This window comes from Myotis lucifugus, unplaced genomic scaffold (assembly GCF_000147115.1).
Source record: "Myotis lucifugus unplaced genomic scaffold, Myoluc2.0 scaffold_102, whole genome shotgun sequence".
Taxonomy (NCBI): domain Eukaryota; kingdom Metazoa; phylum Chordata; class Mammalia; order Chiroptera; family Vespertilionidae; genus Myotis; species Myotis lucifugus.
The window spans coordinates 2,326,820-2,348,707 of record NW_005871150.1 but is presented as its reverse complement, the minus strand read 5'-3'; the positions used below and the strand labels follow the sequence as shown (position 1 = coordinate 2,348,707).

General features: G+C 42.3%; 1 protein-coding gene across 1 annotated transcript in view; it reads right to left on the bottom strand.

Annotated features, from left to right (window-relative positions):
* Positions 1–2,279: 2,279 nt before the first annotated feature.
* Positions 2,280–21,888, bottom strand: part of MTNR1A (melatonin receptor 1A) — a 29,554-nt gene continuing 9,945 nt past the window's right edge. The window contains 2 exon segments of the mRNA XM_006109699.2: positions 2,280–2,848; positions 2,851–3,147. Of these exon segments, the coding sequence (XP_006109761.1) occupies positions 2,280–2,848; positions 2,851–3,147 (866 nt within the window).

Here is a 21,888-nt window from a genome sequence, read left to right as displayed (position 1 = left end):
TATAAATTAAGAAATAAAATTCTATAAAGAGCAACCATGCTCTAGAGTTACCAACATAGTAATTCATCCTCAGCATCAAGAAAAAAATGTAATGCATTTCAAAAAGAGTTCAGTTAACATGGTTAATCTTTTTTAAGGTTCAGTTATCTAAAATTTGGCATGTTAGCTTAAAAATGATCTCTACTCTTGGATAAAAAAAAAAGCTGTAGTGGATGTGAGGGCGATCTGGCTGCGACATCTGTCACCCCATTGATCACCAGGGTTGATTCGGCTGATCTGGCTGGCTAGGCGGGTGTCCCCCTCCTCCCTCACCAATCCATGTGCGTCCCTCCCGAAGCTGCGTGCTCTGTCGAAGAGGACGACCTCCCTCCTCCCCCCCCCCCCCCCCCTAGCCAGGAGAGGACTAGTCTTCGGTCAAGAGGAGACGAGTAGCTGCACTCCCCTGCTAGAACCTCCAAACAAGCTCCCAAAAAAGCTGTAGTGTATTTACACAATGGAATACTACTCTGCCATAAAAAGGAAGAAAATTTTACCTTTTGCAACAGTATGGATGGACCTGGAGAACATTACACTAAGTGAAATAAGCCAGTCAAAGACAAGTACCATATGATTTCACTCATGTGGAATTTAATGAGCAAACTGAACTACCAAGCAAAATAGAGACAGACCCATAGATAGAGAGCAGACAGGCAACTAGGGAGTGAGAGTGTGGGGATAGAGGGATTGAGCAAAAAATAAATAAAAAGAGAGAGAAAATTCATGGACATGGACAACAGTGTGGTGATTTCATGGGTGGAGGAGGGTGGGTGAAGGTGAAAGAGGGTATAGAGGGGGAAAATGGTGATGGAAAAAATAAAATAAGAAACCTTAACAATAAGAGAAATGATTTCTACTCTTTAATATTGGTTCTGGCTAGAATTTTTACAGGTAAATTACTTGATAGGTAAAGTTTGAGAAATAACACACACATGCACATGCATACCATCACCATCACCCCATAAGTCATAATTTAGTGTCCCTAAATATGCTTGATGAGAAGAATTATCAGAGGAACGTTTCCAAATAATGGATCTAGAACTTTCCAAGGAGATTCTGATTATCTAGAGATATTAGGAAATGTATTCAGATCACTGTTTTTTTTTTATGTGTAGAGCTGTAAATCACCAACTCATTCTAGGATGAGATAATTTGGTTGAAGAACTTTAAAATACAAGAACACGTTGCCCTAATTTCCTGCAAAGCACTCTATGTAATAAACCTCATAGTAGTCCCAAATAGCTACTTGGGGCAAACTAGAGCCACCATTTATAAAAACATAGTCACTCGTGGTTTGTTTTTTTTCTTCTAGGCTTTCAGTTTTATTAGGGCAATCAAATACTAAATTAATTATTGAAGAATATTGTTTTGAGATGGGGATAAAAGAAAAACTTTCTGACTTAGATATTTACTTGCCCAAATAGATTGTCAGTATGAAACACATTCAGCACCATATCTAAGAATCTACAGCTCTTTGATTCTTTGTCATTTTTTTAATGAACTAAGATGCCAATTAATCAACAGGGATCAATTCAGAACAGCCACTCAGTGACATGATTAATAATGACATTCAGTGACAAATAAGCCAAATGTCTAATAAGGTCACATAGAGTTTTATATGTAGCTATGGCTTTGAAATAGTATGGTTGTGAACAACTGATAAAGCGCTCTGTCATTTAGTTAGCTCTTTATCCAGTTCAATGTGCAACTTTTAATAGAGAGCGGCAAACATTTATGATCATGACTCTGGCTACCCAATGCTAACACTGCCAGCTGAAAATGTTGTAGTGGTGGCTGTTGTTGAGTTCATCGCTGATTTATTTTCAGCTTTTCATTGTGTAAAGAGTCACTCATTCCACTTTACCCCATTTTGTTCCATTGACTCTTATAAAAAAAACACACCACTCGTTTTCCTACTGAAAAATCTTTAAAAAGTGGAGGGGAAAAAAGCAATTACGACATTTATGGCATTCATTTGCAATTTCAAAAAGTTTTCACACTTTTTCCATTTGCATACCATCAGCATTTTTATTTAAAAGTCCGCCCTTCTGTCCTTGAACCATCGGCTTCAATTAACATACCGCTCTGTATTTCGCTCAGGAGGCATAGAGACAACCTCTTAAGAGCACGGGTTGGGTGTTTTTTTTCACCAGTTTTCCTAGACATTTGTCAAGAGGGAAGCAAACATGACATTCAGTAAGACCTTGAGCAGGATTCGTGTCTTGCCAGTAACGCTTTGTTCTTCAAACGGAGTCCACCTTTATGAGGTGATTGTTGGTCCTTAGTGGAGAGGGTTTGCATTTCACCCTGCCTGCCCCATCGTTGGTGCTCTCCACGAAGAACATCCTGGCTGTGCACAGGGAGACGATGATCCTCCTGTACTCCTTCCTGAAGTTCTGGTTCAGCAGCCCGTAGATGATGGCGTTGAGGCAGCTGTTGAAATACGCCATGTAGTAACTGGCCACGAACAGCCACTCTGGGATCCTGGGAACCATGCCGGCCGGGTTTGAGGCCACGGCGAGGCCGATGAGGTTCAGGGGAGCCCAGCAAATGGCAAACAGCACGAAGACCACGAACATGGTGACGAAGTTCCTGAAGTCCTGCGGCTTCAGTCTGGGTTTGTGGTCAGGTTTCACCCTCCGTCGGACCTGCAGGACCAGGATCCAGATTCTCAGGTAGCAGAAGACGACGATGACCATGGGGACCAGGAAGTGGAAGACCACCACGGCGATGGTGTAGGCGGAGCTGACGGACTGCGCGAAGGTGCAGGAGTAGATGCGCGGGTCGTACTGCAGGGTCCCGATGCGCAGGTTGGCGCGATGGCCGCGAGCGTCAGGATCCAGATCAGGAGCACGCAGCAGAGCGAGTTCTTGTTGCTGTACAGCCGGTCGTACCGGAGGCTGTGGCAGATGTAGCAGTAGCGGTTGATGGCGATGCCCGTGATGTTGAAGATGGAGCCGATGACGCTCAAGCCCATGAGGAAGCCGCTGACTTGGCAGTGCAGGTAGCCCAGGTTCCAGCCGTCGTTCAGGATGGACGTCAGCACCAAGGGGTACGGGTACACGGCCACCACCAGGTCGGCGACCGCCAGGCTCACCACAAAGATGTTCCCTGCGAGAGAAGGATTTGGAAGATGCCGCTTAACACCAAGAGTTCGTGGCTCGCGTTCGTTTTCTTTCACGGTTATTTAAACACGGAGCTGTGCCCAGCCCGCATGGCTCAGTGGTTGAGCGGAGACCTATGTGAACCCGGAGGTTAGGTTTCATCCCCAGTCAGGACGCATGCGGGGGTTGCCCGCTCCAGTGTGGGGCTTGCAGGAGGCAGGCGATCAGTGATTCTCTCTCATCATGGATGTTTCTCTCTCTCTCTCTTCCTCCATCTCTGAAATCAATAAAAAAATATAACGAAAACTGGGCTGTTTTGCAATGTGGATGACTTGACATCGCGGCACCTATGGTTTATGAATGATGGAGGCTATTTTTACCAGGAAGTGAGCCCATTTGCTGCCCTTGTTAGGTTAATTCCATGGTTCGCAATTTCCCACAGCCCCAGAGCAAGGCATATTCTATCGTCAAAACTGTTGTCTTTCAAAGTGTTTGTTTTCTCAAGTGCTTTACAGTCTTGAGTTCAGTATACTCCTATCACATTGTCCACATCACCTGAGAAACTTCCTGTCATGTTAGTTCCCCAGCTAGCCATGACTTCCTTCAGTTCCAGGCCTTCTACCCCCCCAGTGGTTCTCCAATGAGCCTCTAATTCCTGTTTCTGGAGAGCAATGGATTCGTGTCCATCGTGTAATATTTAAGAGAAAAGAAGATTTCGTCCTCAGCTGTCTGGGTGAGAATATGGGCTTCAGCCCTTAGTAGTTGTCTCATTGGGGCCAGGGACATTATCCCACCAAATTCAGTGCCCTCTTCTCTAAGATGGGAATAATGATAGTATCTCCCTCATAGGGAGGATGAGAGGGGGATGAATGAGGCCATCGATGTTCAGTGCTGAGCAGTACCTGTCATATGCTAAGTGCTCAGTAAGTGATGCTGGGATTCTACAGCTCTCTCACCTCACTCCACGGGAAAAGGTAGAAATATTTTTAGGTGTATGAAGAACTTAAGGTACAAAAATTAACCCTAAATATTCAGATTAAGTGGAAAAATTTCTATATGAATATAATAATGCAACACATTTTAAACTATAAAAAATAACTCTGGTCAAATTGTATGAGATGTTTGGCAAGTACATCCTTTAGTTTATAGCTCATTGGCCTTTGTCACTATTCCTTGTGCTCTGAATGGCCTTTCCTTAACTTTTAAAATGCTACCCATTTTCTCAAATCTACCTTAAATAAAAATTACCCCAGATTTTATTTATTTGCCCAACCATATGGCAGCACTTCCTCTTTTGAAGGTTTCTAGATCCTTTTATTTATATCATTTTAATTTATAGCCTATCTAATAAAGAGGGAACATGCAAATTGACTGTCATACCATCACAAAAGATGGTGGTGCCCACAGTGGAGGTGGGGTTTCCGTAACACAAGATGGTTGCACCCACGGCGGAGGCCAAGTTCCCGTAACAAGCCTTAATGAGCAATCAGCAGGGACCTGAGGCTGCGTGAAGCCGGGCCAGGGTGGGGGACCTGAGGCCCAACCCCCCCTCCCTAGCAGGGCTTGACAGGGTATCTCAGCCTGGGCCCCCCACCTCGGGGCCCAGCTGGGGACCTCAGGCCATGCCCCCTGGCCTGTGGGGCTTGACAGGGGACCCCAGACCACAACCCCCCAACTGGCAGGGCTTGGCAGTTGACCTCAGGCCATGACCCCCACCCAGCGGGGCTTGACAGGGGACCTCAAGGTGTGCCCCCCACCCCAGCCTTAGCTGGGGGGCCTCAGGCTGTGCCCCCTGCCCAGCAGGGCTTGACGGGGGACCTCAAGGAGTGCCTCTGCCCCAGTGCAGGGCTGGAGGACCTCAGACCATGCCCTTCGCCCTGGGCCAGGGGACCTGAGGCCATGCCCCCCACCCCAGCACCTGGCCAGGGGACCTCAGGCTGCGCCCCCAATCCAGCGTCAGGCTGAGGGATCTCAGGCTGCACCCCCCACCTGGCGGAGCTTGACAGGAGACCTGAGGCTGCACCCCCCCGCCCGGCAGGGCTTGATGGGGGTGGGGCCAGCTGGGTCTGGGTCTCACGTGATTTCAAGGCGCACACAGGTGGGTGGGGACTTGACTCTGGGTCCCATGGCACGCCCCTGACTCTGACAGGAGGAAGATTTTCATATACATTTTACTAATTTTCTTTCATCTCTGACACTTCTATTATAGAGAAAGGGCAAATAGCAATATTAAAATATTTCCTCTAATTAATTCCCTTTTAATGTGCATGAATTTCATGCACCGGGCCACTAGTTAAATTATAATAAATTCTGTTCAATAGAAACTTATTAAGTGCATATGACAGGTGCTAGGGAAACAGGAATGAACAAACAGGGGATCTTATGGTCCTTGATCTTAGAAAAACAAACAAAATTAAAATAGAAATAAAGAAGTACATGAGTACATACAGAGAGTGAAGAAGCATCAGGAAGAAAGTTAGCTAGACAGGTGGGGAGAAACATTCCAGGAGAGGGACTGTATGTTTTGCCTCTTATTATATTAATTTGTAAACATGGCTTTCCTATGTTTTCATACTATAGTCCTCTGAGACTGTCTTCCTCATATTTTTATCCTGAATAGTACTCAGATGAGACTTTTGCTCAAATGCTTGATGAAGTAAATTAAATTGTCATCTCCCAACATCTGAAATAAAATAGCTTTTGTACTTGAAGTTCCTATATTATTTGATCCCCCCCCCCAAAAAAAAGGCAAGGTTTTGCAACTTAATTAGGAATTTTGGATAAATTGTCATAAAAATAACTTCTTTCAAAAGTGGTTATACTAAGCCAAATTAAAGCAATAAAAGCAAATTTTGTTTTTTTCTACAGATTGATTTCAAATTCCAATGAAATATTTAAATTACAAAGTGGGCATCCTATCTAATAATAGACAAACATGGTAATTAACCATACCTCCTCTATGCTTCCCATTGGCTAATCAGCAGGATATGCAAATTAACTGCCAACAAAGATGGTGGCCGGCAGCCACACAGCTGAAGCGAACATGAGGCTTGCTTGCTCCAGTGATGGAGGAAGCCAAGGTTCCCCGCCTGCCGTGGCCCAGCTCTGAGCTCCGGATGCAACAATGTTGCAATTATAGAAGCTAAACAAACCCCAGATACCCGCTTTCAGCCAGCAGCGGGCTCAGAGCTTAGAGCACCAGTGATGGCAACAGAGTTTCAATTATAGAAGCTAAACAAACCCCAGATACCTGCTTTCAGCTGGCCACAGCCTCAGAGCTGGAGCTGGCTCTCAGCTCCAGTGACAGCTATAGAAGGTAAATAAATCCCAGAATAAAAAAAAAAAAAGAAAAAAAAAGAGGCTGGGAGCTTTCAGTCGCCCGCCAGCTTGAAAACGGCCCTCAGCCCCTCACCCAGACTGGCCAGGCACCCCAGTGGGGACCCCCACCCTGAAGGGGGTGTGACCAGCTGGAAACAGCCATCAGCCCCTCACCCAGGCTGGCCAGGCACCCAAGCGGGACCCCCACCCTGATCTGGGACACCCTTCAGGGCAAACCAGCCGGCCCCCACCCGTGTACCAGGCCTCTATCCTATATAGTAAAAGGGTAATATGCAAACTGACCCTAACAGCAGAAAGACTGGGAATGACTGGTCACTATGACACACACTGACCACCAGGGGGCAGATGCTCAATGCAGGAGCTGCCCTCTGGTGGTCAGTGCGCTCTCACGGGGGAGCTCTGCTCAGCCACAAGCCAGGCTGATGGCTGCCAGTACAGCAGTGGTGGTGGGAGCCTCTCCTGCCTTCTCAGCAGTGCTAAGGATGTCTGACTGCAGCTTAGGTCTGTTCCCCGCTGGCAAGTGAACATCCCCCGAAGGCTGCCAGGCTGCCAGAGGGATGTCTGATTGCCATCTTAGGCCCAATCCCCTGGGGAGCAGGCCTAAGCCAGCAAGTGGTCACCCCCGAGGGGTCCCAGACTGGGAGAGGGCACAGGCCGGGCTGAGGGATCCCCTACCCCCAAGTGCACAATTTTTTGTGCACTGGGCCTCTAGTATTTTAATAAATGTTTAACTCAACATATTTAATAGTTTAAAAATAAGTATAATATATGAGGGTGTGAGGCGGTAGAAGAGGGTATGGGGAAAATGATGATGGAAGGAGATTTGGATTGGGGTAGTGAACATACAATACAGTATACAGATGATGCATTATAGAATTGTACACCTGAAACCTATATAATTTTATTAACTAATGTCACCCCAATAAGTTCAATTTTTTAAAAAATAATATATGAAATTCAGCTACAAAACAAATAATGATCAAAATAGTACATTTTTACCCAGATGGTCATGATGACAAACTGGCCCAAACCAGATTTATTTTTGAAAGAGCTTACGCATAAAATCACAAATGATGTCATAGATTGCTTTCATGGCTTTAATCCTCTGTTCCATTTACTTTGTAGTAATTATGCTTCTTTTCTCTTCAAGTAATTACATTAATTAACTCATTAGTTTAATTTTCTTTGAACTAATCTCATTTACAAGTGTTCGGAGAAAAGAATTAAGCCATAGACTCTATGCAGATGTGACGATCAGGTAGCTCAGGAGGAAGCTTTATCACATTTGCTTTGTATGTGTGGAGTGTGTGGGTGTGTGTTGTGTGGGGAGGTTATTTTGTTTGTCTTTTTCCCTCTTCTATTCCCTCTGTCATCTAATATGTATTAGCAGTTAACCTCACCTCTCAGTATTTCTGTTACAGGATATCTAATGGGGACAGGGATTCAACTAGAAGAATAATGAAAATCATGCAAAGATGAATAAAGAGACAGTGTTGTCTTTTGGGGAGAGGGTTAGCGTGTTTTTTAGTTTTCAAGGATAGTTGCATTATATTGGGGAGAAGCATAGTTATGATGTTTCCTTTATCTGGAAGTTGAGTATGATTAATGGAGATAGATATATGAATGCCAAGTTGCCAAGGGGTGGACTGTGGTGGGTTTGTATTGTTTCAATTTAGGTAAGCTGGAACTACCCTTCCCAGAATTTTCTTCCTGGTGTGTTAACATGGTCCAAAAAGGAATGTTGCATAGGATTTGGAAGGTGGAAGTGAAGCAGAAGTCACATTTTTTCTTAATGCTCAGAAGGCTCAATCAGGCACTAGGCACTGTGGCATCTCCACATTAATTAGTGACATCTTAGCTAGGTGAGAGTGCAAGAATTTTCTATCCTTGGCCAGATGCTCATCTTTTATCAGTTATTTTATTGCTTTAAAAAAGAATCCCACACTCTGCAGGTCTCATGCTGACTTCCATTTGAATGACTACTTGTGCATCACTTTGCTGCTATGTGATTACAGAGAAATTTATCTCCCAATATAATATTGTGCCAAGTTTGGGCCTTTAAGGTTTCCATCAACAATGTTTGCCTTGTTTTTAATTAGGTAACAAGTAATAATACAAACTGTTCAATGATTTAACCCAAGGATATTCATTTTCTTCTGTGTGCTCTTCAAAATGCTGGCGATGGGAGCCCATTACTACGACAAGCCTGGTCTCTAGTCTGCTTCTGTACATTTTCTCTGTTTTATACGCCTTATAGTAGCTGCTGCTAATGCCCTTCCCAGGTCGCCTTGGCCAGCATAGTGCATTTATCTCTAGAATTTGGATGAGTGTTTGGTGCTTGCATTTGGCTGAGCTGCACCTGTGCCCAGAGATTTGCCCTGATTTGCACAGATAAGGACGGTCACTAACAGTAGAGTAGAAAAGGCCAGCCCCCTTGCCTCAAGTGGTGACAACTGTGTGGTTGGATTTCTGCCCAGAAGCCTCCGCCTCATGGGTCAGGCCAAGTCTAGGCTTCACAAGAGAGTCCATCCTTGCTTGACTCTCCTGTGCCTTAGCCTTTTCTCTTCACTTCCTTCAGGTTCTTCGGCAGAGCCCTCCCTCAATGAAGCATGAGTACTGCGCCTCCAACCCTGCTCTCAGGTTGGGTTTCTAGGCAGCCCAAGAGAGACCTTCAGTTCTATGATGAGGTTTTCTAAAGAAGTATTTCTCAGACTGTATTACTTTCTTCCAAAGATAACGGGTCAATGTATTATCCTCAAGTAGCTATGCTTTGTCTCTATTCTTGACTAATTTCTTTGAAGTCCTCTCATTAATTCTGCCTTATGTGTGCTGTAGCTTTCACTTTCCCATCTATTACCTATTTTTCTTTCATCCTGAGGTAACATTTTTAAAAAATTCTCATCACCACATACTTTGAGCTCCAGCTACCATCATTCACCAACCAACTTTCAAATTTCTTTTGAGAAAATTCTGTTATACAAACATGTTTGTAGTCATATCTTTGTACTCCATGTTTCAGTTTTATTTGAAAATTAAAAGACAAAAATTTTAGAAGTACCATGGGTCCTGTTTTCAAAGAAATTACTTTGAAAACTGGAGCCATGTTTTATACAAGCTTAACACAATGTGTTGCATTTTGACAAACAAACCAGAATTTTCTGACCATTTATGTTCTGTCTTATACTGTAGATATGCAATAAATATTTATCTAAATGAATATTCAATTCAAGCACCAAAAGTGCTCAATAGCAAAGCAAGCAAGCATCATTTTAAGCCATAAGTTCAACAACTCAAATTTACTCTCAACAGCCTGAATAATATTTAGCACCAAGTAGATTTTTTCCCTCTTTCTTATTCTTTTTTTAAAAGACCAAATTCTTCGATATGATTGCCCAAAGTAAATAGCTCTGCAGAAAAATTTAGCTTAGAAGACCTTGACGAGAAAGTCCAGAAGTTTATTCCTCATCTGCAACATTATTAAATTTCACTAAAATTTCTTAAGATAGCACATAGAGCCCTTACTGGTTTGGCTCAGTGGATAGAACGTTAGCCTGTGAACTGAAGGGTCCCAGGTTCGATTCCGGTCAGGGGCATGTACCTTGGTTGCGGGCACATCCCCAGTAGGAGGTGTGCAGGAGGCAGCTGATCGATGTGTCTCTCTCATTGATGTTTCTAACTCTCTATCCCTCTCCCTTCCTCTCTGTAAAAAATCAATAAGATATATTAAAAAAAGAAAAGACAAAAAAAGATATCACATAGAGTCCTCAGGTTTCAGGTCAACTTGACTCTCCAACCTTTTTGAAAGATGAAAATGTTAGGATGCTGATTAAGGAACCGTCATTAGAAAGGGAGTATATAATACTATATTGATGATACCATGTAGAGTTCTAAGCATACACAAAATCTTTCTGAAAACACTCCACTAATTGCCTCTTTGGTACCCTAGAAAATCTTGAGAGTGTGTGTATTTCTTTTATATTAGTATAAGATAGGGCCTTGCTGTTAGTGAGGCAACTTAAAAATACTTAGATAATATAGGGAGAAACTCAGGCACCTTGTAAAGATCTTACTATTCACCACAAGTATTCTAGTTATTAATTTCAAAAGGTGCTAATAAAGAATGAGCAGAATAAGCTCCAGATACTCCATGGAGATTTAAAAGGACCTCTAAGGCAGATATTTTTCAAAGCAGATATTTAAAACAACAACAACATAAACACAGAACCATCGAATATTAATAGAAAACAAAAGCAGGAGGTTTACTTTAGAACTATTTTGTCTTTGGTTAACTTTCAAATTTTCTAAGAGAAAAATGATTCTGAAAGCTAGCAAAAATAAGCTCTATCTTATCTATGATTAATTTAATGTTGGAAAGTGCTACTTTCTCAGAAGATGAATATCTGGGGAAGCCAAAAATCAGATCCAAATTCAACCATTTATCTAGGAGTCTGAAACCACTGTCCTAAGGTTTCCAGGGGATTCTGGCAATTATTTTAGCAAATTTGGAAAAATTTAGGGTTCCACAATAATGTACTACACAGGCCAGGGGGGAAAGGCATAAAACTTTAAACAATGGCTAAGCATGCAAGGGGTGTGAGGAGGTCAATAAAATGTCTTAAAAAGTAAAAAAAAAAAAGCCTTGAAATAATAATTTCAAATATCATGGAAAGCTACTGGAGGGAAACATCAACAGGGTTAGCAAGCTACTATCAAAGTGGAGATTATATTAAACACCGACTTCATTAGCTTGAAATCATTTTCCAAGTCTGTACATACCAGTTTGGTGATGACTTTTTGAATGGTAAAATCCTTGTCTGAGAAAGTTACTGTAGCTTCCAGAGCCAATTTATTTTTGTTCTCTTTAGGAAGTTTATGAGCTGATTTATTTTTGTTCCTTTTTAAAATATATTTTATTGATTTTTTACAGAGAGGAAGGGAGAGGGATAGAGAGTTAGAAACATCGATGAGAGAGAAACATCGATCAGCTGCCTCCTGCACACTCTCCACTGGGGATGCGCCTGCAACCAAGGTACATGCCCTTGACTGGAATCGAACCTTGGACCCTTGAGTCCGCAGGCCAACGCTCTATCCACTGAGCCAAACCAGTTAGGGCTATTTTTGTTCCTTTTTAAAAATTTATTTTTCAATTACAGTTGATATACAATATTAGTTTCAGGTGTACAACATAGTGGTTAGACATGATATATTTTATGAAGTGATCACCCTACTAAGTCTAGTACCCACTGACACCACACATGGTTATTACAATGTTATTAACTATATCCCCTCTGCTATACCTTACATCACTGGAGCTATTTTAATAACTGGAAATTTATAATTTTTTTCTATTACAGTTGACATTCAATATTATTTTATATCAGTTTCCGGGGTGTACAATATTGTGGTTAGACATTGGATAAAAAAGATGTGGTACATATATACAATGGAATATTACTCAGTCATAGAAAAGAATGAATACTTACTCTTTGTGACAACGTTGATGGACCTAGAGGGTATTATGCTAAGTGAAATAAGTCAGGCAGAGAAAGACAGATACCATATGATTTCACTTATACGTGAAATCTAAAGAACAAAGTGAATGAACAAACAAAACAAAAACAGATTCATTGATACAGAGAACAAACAGGGTTACCAGATGGGAGCAGGTTTGGGGGCTGGGTGAGAAAGGTAAAGGGACTAAGAAGTACAAATCGGAAGTTACAAAACAGTCACAGAATGTAAAATACAGCACAGGGACTGTAGTCAGTAATATTGTAATAACTATTTATGGTGCCAGGTGGGTTCTAGAATTATCAGGAGGATCACTTTGTAAGTTACATAAATGTCTAACCAGAACTGATTTATGTTAAATTACAGAATAGCTTGCATATTAAAACAATCAGTCTCTCAGAATTTGATAATTAGAATTGCAGCCCTACTTGCTGTGGGGAAATCATGTTTATTACAAAAGGGAAAACAGAGACATCAGAGAATTTGCATAATGTCACCGAAGAGAGTTAGATCCTAAATCTTCATTTTCTGACTGGTTTTACTTCTTGCCATTCATATTGTCCACTTACTTTAAAAAGGTACATTCAAAAAGAAATGAGCATTTAGAAAATAAAAACAACCTAATAAGGACTAATCATAGAATGCTTACAAATAATAACTGAATAATACCATTATTTGCATAGTATTTTATAACTTCAAAGTGATAGGCAGATAGGTGGATGCATGGATGGATGGATGGGAAGAACCTAAGTTTATCTTCCTAGCATCCATGTGAGATAAGTACACCCATTGAACAGATAGAGAAACTGAGGCTCAGAGAGATTGAGTAACTGGACCCTAAACATACTCCAAATAAAGGTATTGCAGATATAAGACTCAGGTTGGGTCTTCTAATTTCAATTTCCCTGCTCCTTCCACTGCACTACACTGGCTTGTGTTCAGAGATAAGAAATACTGAACACTTATCTGTGAATTTGGGGTTTCAGTTTTCTTATCTACCCCAGGAGGATGGTATAAGGACAAATAAAACAGAATGTGGGAAAGTGCTTTAAAAGCTGTAAATTGCTTTGAGTGGAAAAGTACAAAGCACTAGACATTCTAAATAAAAAAAAAAGTTATTTTTCTACTTTATTCACAGAAATAGAAATAAATCAGCTGTCTGTGATGTGTGAGACAAAGTGAAATTTACCAGTCTCCTACTTTAACTTTCTCAAGTTTGAAAAATGTTTCAAACACAAATTAATGAATAAATTTAAAAAATAAAATTGTAAGATTAAAAAACTAAATTTCTTTAATAATTGGTATTGCTTTGATATGGATCCTGTAATATATTCATATTTTAAATAAAAATGTTCAATAAAAGATGGCTAGCAATTTTTGCAAAATTAATTATGCACTAGAACAATAAAAGGGGGTTTAAGTTTTATCACAAATGATCTCAAATTATAATTAAGACACCAGAACAGATTATTAAGGAATACTGTATATTAGTTCCAATTGCCTATATCCCAGATCTTAGTACTCTGTTACAATTCCACTTATCTTATATCTGATATCCATGGATATAAAATACATCACAGAAAAGCATCACTGACAAAGAGAAGAGGATATAAGATGCAAAATAAATCTTTATATAAAAAAAAAGAAAATTACTCAAAGGATAAAATGACTCAAAATTATTGTCCAAATGCATTGTCTTCATTTCTCTTGTGGAACTTGGGCAACTGGTTCACATATGGATATTTTACTTTATTTTATGCTTTTGTCTATAATGGTCCCACAGAGCACTGGTTTTAAAATCACCAGTATACCATGTGACCAGCCACATTGATGACTTTGATATAGACATCCCCAGTTGATATTGTAGGAGAGACAGTCTGATTATTTTAGAAACGTTTATATTATTGCATCTGCCTCTGAACACCTAAGTGAGTGTGAGGTGCTCACCCCTGTGAACCCTGCTGATCTTAGATGGGTATTGTTGCAGACTGAATGGCGAGGTTGGCTGCCTATTTAGGCTGCTCTTCCTGAATGATGACATTCTGAAGGTTCACTACAGACCTGGGAGAACCTATCTCTCTCCGTGTTCCACCCAGAGACATGAAAGTCAGCCCACTCAGAAGGATTGCTCACACTCATACACCGTTAGTCAACTCATCATCCGCATCCCCAGCTCATCCTACCAGAACTCATGTGAAGCTGCCTGTGTCCCAGAGAAGTGATCCATTGTTTCTCAACCAGAAAGAGTCCACCAAAAAAGGCTTGACTTATGCTGCATTCCATGTCAAGAAGGAAAACTATACGGGACATTTCTAAAACTTGCAAACATTCCTTGGGAAGTAAAACAGGGAAACCAGATGTCATTATGAGATATTTGTCTCTACCAGATATGTTACAAGTGAACTAGATAGTTGAGGGCACATGAGGTGCACTTTCATAGGGACCCACTCTCCTAGATCTATGATGCTTATTATCATTATATACACACTAGAGGCCCAGTGCACAAAATTCATGCACTGGGGGAGGGTGGTCTCTCAGCCTGGCTTGCACCCTCTTGCAATCTGGGAGCCTCGGGGGATGTCCAACTGCAGGTTGGATATCCTTAGCACTGCTGTGGAGGTGGGAGAGGCTCCCGCCACTGCCCCTGTGCTTGCCAGTCATGAGCCCGGCTTCTGGCTGAGCAGCGCTCCCCCTGTGGGAGTACACTGACCACCAGGGGCAGATCCTGTGTTGAGCGTCTTCCCTCTGGTGGTCAGTGCGCATCATAGCAACCAGTTGTTTCGCCATTTGGTCAATTTGCATATTAGCCTTTTATTCTATAGGATATGTCATTATATCCACAATTCTCCTTATTGCTAGTCAATTTCATAGCATTATAATCTCTAAATGCAGAGTGGGGTTACAATCATGGAAATCGAAGGATACTAGACTTGGTCCCACCCTATCATTTTGCTGATGTGAAGACAATCCAGAGAGATGACGACTCATCTGCAACCATTAGCCACTCAGAAAAAGAGCTCGGGAGCCCAGATTCTGGGTTTATTCTGTGCACAGGCTCCTTCCACACTTGCCTACAGGATCTGCTATGTTTGTCCCCAACACAGGAGCACTCAACTGATGAGCAGCTGCATATACTTCTTTCTACTTATTTCCACCTCATCTCTGATGCAAAATTTCTCCCACGCCCTCCCTCCCCCTCAGCATCATGTCTTGCCCCTGAGCTATCTCCTGACATCTCTGAGTTACAAGTGTAGCTTCCCCTGGTCCCTTCTACACCACTCTTTCCCATTCTCCCAGGGTCCCAAGAGGCTCAGAAATCAGAACTCAGTGTGAGGCAGGTTGCTATCAGGGGCTCACAAGTCTCAGTGACCCAGCAATCCTGAGCATTATTTCAGCCATAGTCCTGGTTTGAATGATTTTGTGGGCTAGCTTAAGAAAAAAAATATCAAATATTCTTTTAAGAAATCCATAAGTGAACTTCTAGAGTATAACATGCTTATAACATCATTAAAGTACTTGTAAGTCTTGCCCAGCCGATGTTGCTCAGTGGTTGAGTGTCAACCTATGAACCAGGAGGTCACAGTTTGATTCCCAGTCAGGAAATATGCCCAGGTTGTGGGCTCCATCCCCAGTGTGGGGCATGCAGGAGGCAGCTGATTAATGATTCTCTTTCATCATTGATGTTTCTATCTCTCTCTCCCTCTCCCTTCCTCTCTGAAATATATATATAAAACTTATAAGACTTTTTTGTTGATGTACAAAAGACACAACAGTCACAATCAGAAAACAGAAATACAAGTATGACCTCTACTAAGAGATTGAATATAATTACGGTAAAGAATATTAGAAGCCAAGGAGCAAGAAACAGACAAGGGAAGAGAAGACAAGAGAAGGCAAGGGAAGAGAGGGGGAAATGAAGGAGGGGAAAGAGGAAACAAAAGCCAGGGTACAGTAAACGGAATGGCCAAGGGCTCAATCAAGGTAGCTATGAACACATGCAATGGGACCCAGGCTAGAGCATTGATGAGCTGATGGTGGGCGTGGCCAGGGGTAATGGAGATGGCAGTGAGCCTCAGCCATCACGGCCTTGGCAATGGACACAAGCAAGAGTCCAGTTTAACACAGGCAACAATCTGCATGTGGACGGTCACAGAGGAAAAGTCCAGATTGGTGGTTTTCAGTACTTAGATTCGGCCTAAGTTCTAGCTCACGTTGTGGGTAATAATACTGCCATCTATCAACGGCCTTGTTTCAAATCATTTCTCAGAAGTGATGGTCACATAAGTACATACATACATAAAATTTGATCCAGCTGCACACTTCTGTTTTGTGTACTTTTACTGTATGTACATTATGCTTCAATTTAAAAGTGATGTTTTCAAGGAGGCCTGCCTAAGACCTGTAAGCATCTTAAAAACTTTTTTTTAAAAAAAAGCTTAAACTCAGATCTCTGAGCCCCAACGTCTATGAGAGCCTCTCTGAGTGCTAACACAGGAGGGATATAGATAACATTTAGTGTAGACCTGAAAGAAACCAGTGAAAGAACAGCATAACACAGTGTCCAGGGTACTGTCTTACAGTCATTCTGGGGAACTTTTTTTTTTTTACAATATTGACAGTTTAGCCCGCTGTGCACCAAATTAAAAAAATAATAATAAACCGCTTAAAAAGATAACTTTCTAAAATAGGATGTCCCTGTCTTCTGAGGCAGGACACACTGTCCGTGTGTTAATGGCTGACGGTCATATGTAATAAACACATTATTGCACTACTGTCCCTTTTTCAGGAACAGTTAATGGTGAGCAGGTGTTTTTTGTTGTTATTGTTCTTTTCTTTTCTCTTCTTTTTTTCTTTTCTTTCCTTTCCTTTTCTTTTCTTTTCTCTTTTCTTCTTCATGATGTGCCCACAGAAGGTTGTGCTTGTTCAGTTTTCCAGACCTGTTTTAATGAGTCTATTTCAATCTATGCTGTTTGGCACATGAGCTGTTTCTTTAAAATGCACCAATCTTCCTCCTAATTGACTACAATCTATGGGGAACTAGCCACACCGTTTCATGGAACTCTAAGGCAGAACAAATCAACTGGATAAGAGCCTGCTATTTTTTACTTATTTCCATTTATTGGCCATATTCTAGATACTAGTAAGTTTGGTTGCCAGGTAATTGAATTTTGAATAGGCAAGTTATTATCGTACTCCTGCTTTGTTTTTAGTAAAAGTACTAAAGTAGGACGTAATATAGAAAAGTGCGCAAATCATGTCTACAGTTCAATTACTTTAAACAATGGAAGCCGCCCTTGTTAGGTGTACCTGCTTTATCCTGGTCAAAGAATCAATCTCCAAGCATCAATTTCCACGTGCAAACTATCAAAGCGTCCTTTCCCATCTGCAGCCCCTGCGTCACTAGGTAACTGCAACAATTGTGGGAGGCGAAAAGATTAGTTAGCTCCTTGCTGTACTTGACAAATGTAGAAAGTGAGGCTTTCTCAGGTCCCAGGGTAGATGGCAAGGACATTACTCCCAGTGTTCCAGGGCAGGAATCCTCCCATCATTCTATGGAAATTACTCAGAAGTTACAAATAGGCTAGTATCCATGCGAGGATCAAATTTCGGACAGGAGCAGAGCAGACTTCTGCCAGCACCGAAGGCTCTGGTGGTTGTGTGGAGCCTGCATCTGTTCTAACCAGTGTCCCTGACATACATTCGCCTGTTAAATATTTTAAATTTCCTCCCTGGAAAATCAAATGTCAACGGGTTTCTTTAAGGGAAAGACAGGGGCATAAATAATCAGCAATTACACCAGGTTCCCAAAAGGAAATCCTAGTTCAAAGCTTAAGATGTCTTCGCATTCTTTTTTATTTTTAATATGTTTTTATTGATTTCGGACAGGAAGGGAGGAGAGAGAGAGAGAGAGATAGAAACATCAATGATGAGAGAGAATCATGGGTCGGCTGCCTCTTACATGCCTTCCTACTGGGGATTGAGCCTACAACTCAGGCATGTGCCTTTGACCTGAATCTAACCTGGGACCCTCCAGTCCACGGCTGACGCTCTATCCACTGAGCCAAACCGGCTAGGGCCACATTCTTATATTCTTACCTCATTTCTTCCATTCTCTTTTCCATCTTGTCATCCTTAATAAGATAAATTTGACAGAAATGGAAGGACTGAACAATAGTATTGAATCCACTATCTCTGTCACTGTTTGAAACTACCATCCATCCAAGCCTCCAGTGCTTTGAATTGCAACAGTGGAGCACCTGAATACAAAATCCCAATTGTAAAAGTTGCAAAGTTCCAACGCTTCACAGGCTAAGGCTCCCTGTGGGTCTCCCGCTAGCTACAGGGCTGTAGTGTTGTATAAACTGCCCTATCAAAAAAGTGCCAGCAGCCCTGGCCGGGTTGCTCAGTTGGAGCATTCATTGGCTCCTACACCCAAAGGTTTTGGGTTCTTTCCAGGTCAGGACACATAGGTTGTGGGTTCAATTCTCAGTCAGGGCATGTACAGGAGGCGACCAACTAATGTTTTTCTCTAACATTAAATGTTTCTCTCTCTCTCTCCCTCCCCCCCCTCTCTCTCTCATTCTCTTCTCTCTCTCTCATTCTCTTTCTCTCTCAAATCAATAAACATGTCCTCGAGTGAGGATAAAAATAATTGCTTAGCAGCCCTGGTTGGGTGGCTCAGTTGGTTGGAACCCCGTGCTGTACACCAAAAGGTTGTGGGTTCAGTTCCTGGTCGGGGCACACACCTAGGCTTTGAGTTCAATCCCCAGTCGGGGTGTGTACGGGAGGCAACTGGTCAATGTTTCTCTGTCTCTCTCTCTTCCTTCATTTCTCTCTAAAATCAATGAACATATCCTCGGGTGAGGATTTTTAAAAAATTGCTTAGCAAACAAATAAAATACAAAGCAGTGGGGAAGCAGCACTTTTTAATAGTTCTTTTCCATAAACCAGAAGAAGGAGAATTGTTCCAGGAATGTGAATTTTCTTTTTAAATGAAAGGATCTATAGGATGCAAACTCCCCAAATGCTGCAATTGTTGATACAACAAAATAGAGGGAGCTTGGGGGCCACGTTCTGTGAATCAAACCCTGGCCCCCCAATCTGTGTCCTGTTCCTTCTCTTAAAGGTGACAGTGGCACCCAACACAGGCTGCCCTGGCGATTCCATTAGCATGGCTCTCTCTTCCTTCCTTCCTTCTTTCCTTCCTTCCTTCCTTCCTTCCTTCCTTCCTTCCTTCCTTCCTTCCTTCCTTCCTCCCTCCCTCCCTCCCTCCCTCCCTCTCTCTCTCTCTCTCTCTCTCTCTCCTTCCTTTCTCTTTCTCTCTCTCTCTCTCTCTCTCTCTCTCTCTCTCTCTCTCTCTCCCCCTCTCTCTCTCATTCTTTTAGGGAACAAAGGAATGCACTGGACAGGTCAAAGACAAAGTCCTCTTATTGAACCCTAATCCAAGGAATCAAAACAATCAATAAAGAAACAAGGAGAGTGACAAGCAGATTAATATATAATCAGAGGGAGCTCTCCCAGGACCCAGAGCTACAGGGGGCAGAGGAGACTGGCAGGACCTCGCTTTGGAGAGAAAGCAGGCTCCCCCACCCTCTGCCCTTGGGGGGAGAGATCATTCTCATACCACCCTCACAGCACTGGGTGCTCTCATACCCTTTCTTCTTCTCCTTTAAATCAATTTATTTAAACTAAAACAAACAAAAAACCAATTCACCCATCCCCCAATCTCCCCACCCAACGCCCACCTATGGCAACCATGAATCTATTCTCTGTATCAATGAGCTTGTATCTATTTATTTATAGATTCCACATATATAATAGAGATCATATATGGTGATAATAGAGATCGCCTTTCTCTTAGCATAATGCCCTTGAGGTCCATCCGTGTTGCCCTAAATGACAAGATTTCATCCTTTTTAATGGCTGAGTAACATTCCAATGTATATATCCCACAATTTCTTTATCTGTTCCTCCATCATTGAACACTTAGTTTCATAAACATGGGGGTGTAGCTATCTTTTCAAGTTAGTGTTTTCATTTTCTTCAGATAAATATTCAGAAGTAGAATTGCTGAGTGGTGGGGTAGTTCTATTTTTAGTTTCCTGAGGAACCTCCACCCTGGTTTCCATATGAGCTAAACCATCTATATTCCTACCAACAGGGCACAGTGTACCCTTTTCTCCACATCCTCGCCAACACTTTTCATTTTTTGCCTTTTTAATAACAGCCATTCCTAACAGATGTGAGGGGATGTTTTATTGTGGTTTTGACTTGCATTTCCCTGATGATTAATGATGTTGAGGATTTTTTCATGCACCTGTTGGCCATCTTTATGACTTCTTTGGGAAAATGTCTATTCAGACCTTCTGCCCATTTTTAAATTAGATAGTGGGTTTGTTTTTTGTGTTGTTTTTTTTGGGGGGGGGGTTATTGGTGTGTTTTTTGTGGGTTTTTTTTTTTGTTGTTTTTTTTTTGCTATTGAGTTGTATGAGTTCTTTATATATTTTGGATAATAGCCCCTTATCAGATACACTAGAGGCCCAGTGCACAAATTTGTGCACAGATGGGGTCTGGCTGGCCCACCCCTATCAGGCCGATTGGCAGGGCCAGCGGGGGAGGGGGGAGGGGGCACAAGGAGGGTTGGCCCAGCCCTTCCCCCGATTCAGAGTGGGGGGGCCCGATCAGGGGAAAGGGCCCGGCCCAGGGGGCTGTGGGGCAGTTGCAGTTGTGGGTGGGCTCTGCCACAAATGAGTGGGGAGTGATCATGGGTGGGCCACCCAGGGGAGGGGCCATGGGTGGATGGCCAGCCAGTCCCTCCCCTGGTCAAACTCCCTCCAGGTCGAGGGGACAATTTGATTATTAGCCTTTTATTATATAGAATTCTTAAATATGTATTGTCTCAAGCAACGTAGGAAAAATGGGAGGGGGGTCTCTCCTGGAAAGGAGTTAGACAAATTTACAGCATTGACCAGGTTAGAACAAAAATATTCCTGTTTGACGAACATGTAAGTGCGAGGTTCCTTCCCTCCCCATCCGCTCCTCCACAAGGTTTGCATCTCATCATCCAGTAGAGGTCTGACCACCCGTGTGTCCTCAGGCTCCCGCCTGGGAGAAGCCAATTTCAACCCATTGCCTGGAGGGAAAAGCAAGAGTAACTCAAGCACAGAATTAGCCTTCGTAGTATATCACAGGTACATACACTCTCTATCACAACAATTCCTGCTTTTAAAGTGTAAAGGTATTAAACTTGTAGGAACACTCCAAGGTTGGTTAGGAGCCTTTTGCTTTTGTTTGTTTGTTTGTTTGGTTTTTTATTTTTGGTTTTCAGGTTTTTGGGGTTTTTTTGCAATTGCATGCTAAAAACTGAAAACTACTCCAGACAACAAAACTAAAATAATTGCACTATCATTTTGCCAACGTATTTTCCCTCTATTTTAACAAAATTGGGAACATTAAAGTCTATGTAAAACCAAGCAATCGGTAGCTGGTTGATGGCATTTGCAAGGGCTTTTTGAGGGAATTTCTGCAACCTTTATCAAGTGCCTCTCGATTTCATAAACCTCAGAAATTGAAAACTACACAGTGGGGTTTTTCTCTAAAATAAAGAGAACCTGACTCTGCCCAGGATTGCTACCCCACAGGGGCTGAAGACTTCTTATTGTTTTAGGGGAGGGGAAAAACACACACACACACACACACACACATACTTGACAGGCAGGTGAAAGGGAAGTAAACCAAACGGGCTTCAGTCTCTAATAGAAAAAAATGACTCCAAGTCCCCAGTTTTTAAGAGAAAAGAATTTAACTTTCCCTTAGGAAAAAGCCAGCTGACAGCTGCGGGTGCTGCGTGCTGGCAGGTGGCCAGAGAGGTGAGAGGCTGCCGTCGGGGGACAGCTGG